The sequence below is a fragment of the Mercurialis annua genome, linkage group LG8 (assembly GCF_937616625.2).
Source record: "Mercurialis annua linkage group LG8, ddMerAnnu1.2, whole genome shotgun sequence".
NCBI classification, from domain to species: Eukaryota; Viridiplantae; Streptophyta; class Magnoliopsida; order Malpighiales; family Euphorbiaceae; genus Mercurialis; species Mercurialis annua.
The window spans coordinates 10,337,423-10,345,945 of NC_065577.1; the positions used below are offsets into that span (position 1 = coordinate 10,337,423).

General features: G+C 39.4%; 2 protein-coding genes across 2 annotated transcripts; both read right to left on the minus strand.

The window, feature by feature from the left end:
- Window positions 1-522: 522 nt before the first annotated feature.
- On the minus strand, window positions 523-2,090 carry LOC126661595 (uncharacterized). Its single transcript, XM_050355449.2, has 5 exons — window positions 1,939-2,090; window positions 1,655-1,787; window positions 1,281-1,577; window positions 1,085-1,192; window positions 523-759 (listed from the first exon to the last, which is right to left on the minus strand). The coding sequence occupies exons 1-5, from the start codon at window positions 2,088-2,090 to the stop codon at window positions 595-597; spliced, it is 855 nt and encodes a 284-aa protein (XP_050211406.1). The 3' UTR covers window positions 523-594.
- Window positions 2,091-2,989: 899 nt separating this feature from the next.
- LOC126661596 (uncharacterized) lies at window positions 2,990-7,182 on the minus strand. Its single transcript, XM_056104119.1, has 5 exons — window positions 7,124-7,182; window positions 6,267-6,346; window positions 4,052-5,718; window positions 3,557-3,993; window positions 2,990-3,477 (listed from the first exon to the last, which is right to left on the minus strand). Exons 3-5 carry the CDS (start codon window positions 5,705-5,707, stop codon window positions 3,156-3,158), a joined length of 2,415 nt encoding a protein of 804 aa, XP_055960094.1. The 5' UTR covers window positions 5,708-5,718; window positions 6,267-6,346; window positions 7,124-7,182; the 3' UTR covers window positions 2,990-3,155.
- Window positions 7,183-8,523: the final 1,341 nt, after the last annotated feature.

Genomic DNA, 8,523 nt, shown 5'->3' on the forward strand with positions numbered 1-8,523 from the left:
ATAAATCTGTCGCCAATGTCCGTCGCCAAATGGCGACAGCTTTGGCGACGGATTTATCCGTCGCCAAATCCGTATTTAAATTTTCTGATTGGGTTTAGCGACGGACTCGATCCGTCGCTAATCCGGACAAATCCGTCGGGAAATTGACAAAAATCAAGCATAATTTTTTTTGTTTTTTTGGCTTTTTAAATGAATGCATACCCTGTTTAAATACGCATAAATTGACGCAAATTACAAAAACAAAGAAAATATCATAAATATATATATATATATATATATATATATATATATATATATAACGTACGATACATGAAAATTGTATACCAAAAACGTCCCTACACTACAGTACTACAAATTTGTGACGTCGTCATCTGGGACAACGTCATCAGTAGCCGGTGGAGCCGGTGGTGGAGGAGTGGGTAGAACATCTCCCGTGGCCCGCTGCTGCATCTGCTGCATCGCCGCTGCAACCGCAATCTGGACCTGATCACGGATCGTATCCGCGAACTGAGCGATGAGATCAGTGCGGAACCTCGCATCGGCGGCTGGCGATATGGTCTCAGAGGAGCTGCCGGCTCGTCTACTAGAATTACCTCACTGCGAGGCTACGTACTCAGAACCAACTGAGCCTAATCCGTAGATACGCCGCTTCCTCACCCCCTCAACAGCAAGATAAACTTCGTCCGGATCCACTGGGGTAGATGCTGTGCTCCCCTCGGCTGTCTGTGTAGCGGCCAGCATCTCCTGCTCAAAACGCTCCTACAATAATAATTTAAACCAATTAGTTTCATATGAATTACATGTTTCAAACAACTTAAACGTTATTTCTAATAAAAATTCGGCAGCATCTCGTTTATAAAATGAACATCACCCATTTTTCAGGGAAATCCTGCAAACTTCAAATTGTACAAACTAGCACATATCAACAACCAAACCACTTAATTCAAAGGAACAACAAAGATACCTAATTCAAATAAAATAAATTACGTGTTTCAAACAATTGAGATATTATATTCAAACTATTGAACTACTTAAACTATTTGAATACTACTTTCAATCAATATAATTTTAAAAAAATACTTACAGCCGCAATCCTCGCGCGCTCATCCATGAATCGGGTCAGGTCAGCCTTCAGAGTGTGCATCCGCTTATGCACCTCAGCATGTGTCGGCTCGCGCCCCAGCTCCCTAGCCTGCCAGACAAATGTAGTTATTTACAAGTTCATTTAACAACAAAATATAACATAAAATACTATAATAATTAAAATAAAAGATAAATACCAAAACCGCCTTATGCTTTAAAGCAGACATCGACCCTCTGGTATGTCGAACTGGTCCAGTGCCAGCTCCGGCCGGCTCGCTCATCTGATTGGCCCGCGCCTGGGCCGATTTCTTCTTTGTCTCATCAGAGTCCCAGACTCTCTCCCAAGCCTGCCACACGTCGTTTGTAATAGACACGTCTCTCTCACGAGAAGTCTTGTAAGTGGACAACCTGTCAGAATACCGGTTCGCAGCATGCTTCTCGAAAGTAATTCGGATGACTCGTTCCTCGAATTCGTCCTCCCAGAAGAATTTTTTCTGCAAAAGTGTTAATTTTAACAAATTAATTAAAATAATAAATGTAGATTAAAAATATAAAAATTAAATTAAATTACCTTAAACTCCTCGAAGTAAAAAGAAACAGCCTCCTCAGGCAAAAACCTCCAAGCGGTGCCTACTGCCCACCACCGACTCTGGAAGATTTCCCGCAACTCTCTAGATACTGTGCTGGTATCGAGCAACCTGGTCCTGCAAGTCAAAAATCAACATGACTTAGAAAAATATTATATATAACACATTTATTACTAAGAAATATAAATTTTTTATTTACCTCTGTGCGTTGGGGATGACTCGGATTCTGCCAGTGGCATCCAATACTTCCCCCTAAACAGGCTGGCGCCGAGCTTGAGGTCTACGAGGTGCTGGAGCTGGCTGCACACCCTCTTGCGCCTCAGCCACCTCTGGAGGTGCTGTCTGGTCGTCCTCCTCCTCAACAACCGCTAGTGTGGGGGGCCGAGTCCGGCCCGTCCCACTAGCACTCCTCCCTCGCATATCTGAAAATAAATCAATATTAAACACATAACATATATACATATACATTTAAATCATAAAACAAAATCAGTTTTTGAATGAACATCTAAGATATAACTACCTAATACAAAATTTACCTACTAATCGTCATCGTCATCGTCTTCAAGTATATCTTCTTCGTCTGATATTGACGGCACTTCTTCTTCGTCCTCCACCTCTGGAGGAGCAAAAAACACATCTGTTTCAACTTCCCCGATCGGATCAACCAAAATTCTTAAACCCTCATCTGTTACAACGTTTAGAGGTTGCTCTATAATGTCCTCTTGAAACGCTGGAGTAATGGAATCGGGCATGTCTATCTTTGATCTGGCCCTCATCTTACATACTGTCCACCAGTTGACTTTATCTTTCTTTTTACTTGGATATGTGCAGTAATGTACTTGACCGGACTGCCCGGCCAAAATAAATGGTTCATATTTTCCGTACTTTCGTTTATGATTGACGTCCACAATATTATATCGAGGATGCACTGACATACCTCTATCAGTCGGATCGAACCAATTACACTTGAACAAGACAGACCTCTTAATTGGCAGAGCCGGGTACTCCAACTCCAGAACATCTGTTAATATGCCGTAAAAATCACTTTCCGTTGGAGCGTAGAGTGATCCTTTGACGCAAACTCCACTATTCATGGTTAATTGATTCTCCCCATAAGCCTTTGTTTGAAATTTAAACCCGTTTACAAAATATCCTTGAAAAAGTTCGCTTGCCTAAGCGGTCCCTTAGCCAGACTCGAAATATACGTATTACTTATATAGTTAGTTTGCGCCTGTACCACATAAATGTATACTTGTCAGACCTTTTACATAAGTACGAGATAATCTGAAAAATCATTTTGGATACTTACATATCGTTCAAACCAAGAGGAAAATTCAGTCTCGAGCTTCACTTCTACTTGAACTTGGGTGATTCCGGGATTGATTTCGTACAACTCGTCAACATACAAACTTTAAAAAGAACCCAATACTTGTTATTACAGTAAAGTCATGTATTTGACAAATAAATTTAAAAGTAGTGTACGACTTACTCCTTGTAATGCTCGATTTCAGGACAGTTCAACAGAATGTAACTATGGGCGGCAGTGTATTCGTCCTCCTCCAAACTTCGTTTTTTAGAAGCACCTATAGGTCGGCCATTCGGTTTGAAGATTGATAGCCGGTCTACATCATCGTCCACGACATCATCACGTGTCTCGTTTCGTTGCAGCCGGTCAGGCAGCGTCGGATCACCGTCATTAAAGTAAAATGACGCAAATTTGGCGATTTCTTCGTACAAATATCCAGTGGCAATGCTACCTTCCACTTTAGCTTTGTTGGTCACTTTCCGTTTCAATTTTCTCAGATATCTGTGCAATCAAATTATTACGGTGTTAACAAATTTTCTTGATATTTATCAATGAATTTTAAAATTAAAAAATACTTAACCTTTCAAAGGGATACATCCACCGATATTGCACAGGGCCTGCCAGCTTCGCTTCGTAGGGTAGGTGTATAGGAAGATGTTCCATTGAATCAAAAAAGTTGGGCGGAAAGATACGTTCCAACTTGCACAATATTTTCGCAATGTCTTTCTCCATCTCAATTAGGTCGTCCTCTTTAAGCGTTGTGCAAGTCAGGTCTTTAAAGAAGATGCTCAACTCTGTAATAGGTTCCCACACGGACGGATGAAGAAATTCTCGAAAAGCAATTGGCAAGAGACGCTGCATGAAAACATGACAATCGTGGCTTTTCATACCGTTCATTTTCAGCTTTTTCAAATCGACACACCTACCCAAGTTTGACACATGCCCATCCGGGAACTTCAACTCTTTAACCCATTCCAGTAGAGCTTGTTTTGCGTTTTTGTCTAAAGCATATATTGCCTTCGGATATTGCCCGGTTGAAAATGTTGTCGAATACATTTTTCTCAGTATGCATGACACCAAGATTATGACGAATCATATTCGTTTTCCAATACGGCAATTCCCAAAATATGCTTTTCTTATGCCACCCATGATGCTTTGATTTTTGAGCATTCGTATCCTGAGCTCCAACCTCGTATGCCTTTTTAAAACCAAGGCTATCAATCTCTTGTTCAATTTCCTCTCCACTTCTGTATCCCCTGAATGATTTTCTTTCTTTGTAGCCCTTTTTAAAATCCGTAGTGTTATTACGGTACGAATGTTCAGGTGGTAACAACTTTCTGTGGCAATCAAACCACGATTGTTTACCACTCTTCGGAAGGGTAATTGCATCAGTTTCTTCCATACAGTGAGGACATGCCCGTTTACCCGATGTGCTCCATCCAGAGAGCATTGAATAAGCCGGAAAATCATTGATCGTCCACATAAGAGCGGCTTTCAATTGAAAATTTTGCCGCCTATGAATGTCGTATGTTCGCGTCCCAAATTCCCACAAATGGTTCAGTTCTACTATTAGCGGCTGTAGGAAAATATCCAAACTGCCTTTTGGACTATTGGGTCCGCGAACAAGAACCGTTAGAAACATGAACTCGTCTTTCATGGCCATGCCAGGAGGCAAGTTATACGGAGTCACAATTACCGGCCATGACGAGTATTGTTGCCCAAATGCACCAAATGGTTGAAACCCATCCGTACACAACCCCAATCTGATATTTCTAACTTCGGCTGCAAAATCTTGATGTAACTCCGAAAAGTGTTTCCAAGCTGGCGAGTCAGACGGATGATTCATCACACCATTCTCCATCTCGTGCTCGGCGTGCCACCTCATATGTTTAGCTGTTGCCCTAGAAGCGTACAATCTCTGCAGCCTCGGAGTTAAAGGAAAGTAATGCATTTTTTTATAAGGCACATTCGTCTTTCTTCTTTTTGAATTACCCGCAGTAGCTGGTTTCCACCTGTCATGCCCGCATACTTTACGCAAAGTCAAACCCGCATCGTCACCCCAGTATATCATACACATATTTTTACAGCAGTCAATCACCTCAACTGGAAGCCCAAGCCCTCTGACTAGCTTTTTAATATTGTACGAATTTTTCGCTAACTTGTTGTCTTTAGGCAACAACTGATGTACAAACTCGCTCATTTCATTCATCAGACCGTCAGATGCTTGAAATCGGCACTTGAATTCTAAAAATTTTACGGCTGCAGACAAAGCGGAGTGTCTGTCATTCCCAGGCCATATGGGTTCTTCGGCCGCACGCATCATATCATAAAACTTCTGAGCTTCTGCATTCGGAGGCTCTTCTGCCCATACTTCGGGACCACCAGCATCAGTAACCATTCTCTGGAATGAACTGCAACCCTCGTCTTCATTTCTATGTTCCCACATGTTGTCCGCTTGCATAACATTAACAGGCACCTCGACCCTCCTATTTTCCTCACCATGGTGAGTCCAGACGTGGTAATTACTCACAAACCCGTCTGTGTAGAGATGAAACTCCACTTCGTCAACAGTTCGAAAAGCAGTGTTCCGACATTTGGGTTTAAGGCAAGGGCATTTAATCTCAGGCCCACTCATACACTCGGGGTGTTGCACAGCAAAGTTCAAAAACTCCCTAACGTTACTAATGTACCCTTCAGTCAACAATCCTCTGACCAGTCTCCCACTATACATCCAACTGCGATCTGAATTCATTTCTATAGCACGTACATTTAGGTGGGTTTAATACTTGGTTACAGCAAAGTCAATGTCATTGACCGCTTAAAAAGGTAGGGGCCTATCCCATTCGCAAAACTGGGTCTACTTAATACGATCACGATATATGCATAAATACGAAGAAAAATATTTGGCAGCCTTCCGGCGCAGTTCTCCAAGCGCAGTATCAAATATATGCTGAATAACGCTAAATACATATTCCGTTAGGAACTAGCGTTACGCAGCATATATTAGATAGCCACCCGGAGAACATACGACGAAAAAACTACCAAATATTTTTCTACCGCATCTATACATATATTTTTTTCGTGATCGAATTACGTAGACACCAGTTTTACGAACTGTACACACGTACAATCCCGTGTCGTTCAATCTCTTGAGGACACGGGACGGGTTTTCTACGGCTAGGTTAGATTTTATTCGGTGTGAATAAAATCTTTTTTGTTTATTTTTTATTTAAGTTTATTCAGTCTACTTTAATTAAAAAAAATAAAAAAAAATAAATATCGATACTTACTTGTTGTAGAGCAGAACCGCACAGAATGGATGAAAAAAAGGCCGGGATCGGTAATCAGAAATTGTAAGCGGATCACGAACCTAGCTACAGGAGAGACAATAATAGTATTAGATAAGTATTTTATTTTTTATGAAAATCCGGCAGCATTTTCTCTAAAAATGAGCATCACCCATTTTTCAGGGAAAGCCTGCAAATAAACGATACATTTTTAAAATAAACAACTCATCTATGCGATTAAAAACTCAACTTATTCACGTCAATTAACCTATATTCGATAATTTACATAAACATTAATTAAATTCGAATTAACTATTTATTAATTAAAATGAAGATACCTATTTCGTCAAATTCCATAATATGACAATTAAACACATTAATAAAATTAATTTTAGATATATTCTAATTTAACAATTTAATCAAAAACACATTAAAAAAAACTTAAGTAATTAAAATCTAACCTAATAAAAAATAAGCTAACCTAACTATAATAACTAATAAATAACGTAATAACTAATATACAAATAAAATTATTATATATAACACAATTTATTGAATTAACCTAATATTATTTTTAAGCTAATTATATATATATATATATATATATATATATATATATATATATATATATATATATATATATATATATATATATATCTAATTTAATTTAAAAATAAAAGGAAACAACCCTAACAAAAGTACAAACAGCCCTAATCAAAACACCCCTAATAAAAACAGCCCTATAAAAATAATAATATTATGAAAAATTTAAAAATAAAAACAGCAATTTATATAAATATTCCTCTAATTAAATTAAAATTAAAATTAAAATGGAAATTAAAATAAAAACAAAACCTTACCTAGTTAGGGCAGACGGAGGAGGCGGAAGTGCAGCCCGCAGGCGGACGGCGGAAGTGCAGCCGGTAGGCGGACGACGGACGGCAGGCGGCAACTGTTTTTAAAATTAAAAACAGAAATTAAATACCTTTTTCTAAGAAGATGAGAGAAGCGTAGGAGGGAAAGGCTTACCGAGACGGCGGACGGCGGAAGGCGAAAGGAACGGCGGAGGAGACGGCCGCAGAAGGGGAAGACCAGAGGAGACGGGGAAGAGCAGCGGTGACAGAAAAAAAAACGGTAATAAAATGAGAGAGAGACCAGTCTGTGCAAATAAAGGGTTTTGTTTTAGCGACGGATTATATGCCGTCGCTAAAACAAATAATCCGTCGGCAACAAACAAGCTGCGTTAATGAAACGTTGCGTTTCATTAACGCAACATTTAGCGACGGATTAAAAAAATCCGTCGCTAAAATGGGCTCACTGAAACGGCGAGTTTCATTGATCCCATTTTAGCGACGGCCACATGATCCGTCGCTGACTTAGCGACGGATTTTTCGAATCCGTCGCTAAACGACGACCAAAAAAAGGCGGGACACTTCCCGCCATGCTTATTTGGGATTTTGGCGACGGACTAGTAATCCGTCGCCAAATCCGTCGGTAATTGCTGATTTAGCGACGGATTCTAAATCCGTCGCTAAAATCCGTCGGTAATTCAGTGGATTTTAGTAGTGTGTTAACTCGGTTGAACTATCTCGGGACCCTACCCACCGGATCGATCGAATTGATTATTATCGCTGTAGATCGTATGTACGTTATAGATCGTATTGAGTTTAAGATTAAGGTTTCAATCGGATCTAATACCTGGATAATATAATATCATGTTATATGATATTTGATATCGAATATTGATTTTGTATATACGAGTTTTTATCGTATGCGATGTCATGTTTTTAATAATACCGTTAGTAACTTGCAAACTCACTCAGTATTTTCCCAAATACTGACCTCTCACTCTGATGTTTGCAGGTAGACGGAGTCGGATCAGACAAACCACCTTCGTTGTGCCAGAAGTCAATGGACTTGCACGAGTATGAGTTCCTAGAGCTGCAGTAGTCAGTAGCGTCAATAGAAAACTTGTGATTTGATTTCAAATAGTTAATTCTTAATGTTAACTCTAACATGATATTTTAGTATCTATAAGTATATTATTTAAAAGAGTTTTTCCGAAGATGTTTTATATATAATATTATACTTTTAAATGCAAAAAAATTATTAGTGGTTTTAGGCTTGCTACGGGTTTCGGAGCTACCACTCCCATTCCCTAGCGCCGGTCTCGGCTCAATAATTTAGGTCGTGACATTAATGGATTGAAATAATATGCAACTTATAAATGATTAAAACTTAAATGTTTTGATTAGTGCAT

Bases quoted from the DNA above. Each gene is read 5' to 3' on its own strand.
- LOC126661595 (XM_050355449.2), bottom strand. From the start codon at position 2,090: ATGCGAGGGAGGAGTGCTAGTGGGACGGGCCGGACTCGGCCCCCCACA. The intron at 1,193-1,280 runs GTATTTATCTTT...TTTGTCTGGCAG, and splicing joins TAAAGCATAAGGCGGTTTTG to GCTAGGGAGCTGGGGCGCGA. The intron at 760-1,084 runs GTAAGTATTTTT...TTATTATTGTAG, and splicing joins AGCGCGCGAGGATTGCGGCT to GAGCGTTTTGAGCAGGAGAT.
- LOC126661596 (XM_056104119.1), bottom strand. From the start codon at position 5,707: ATGTATAGTGGGAGACTGGTCAGAGGATTGTTGACTGAAGGGTACATT. The intron at 3,994-4,051 runs GTCATGCATACT...CAATATCCGAAG, and splicing joins TGATTCGTCATAATCTTGGT to GCAATATATGCTTTAGACAA. The intron at 3,478-3,556 runs GTTAAGTATTTT...TTGATTGCACAG, and splicing joins TGGATGTATCCCTTTGAAAG to ATATCTGAGAAAATTGAAAC.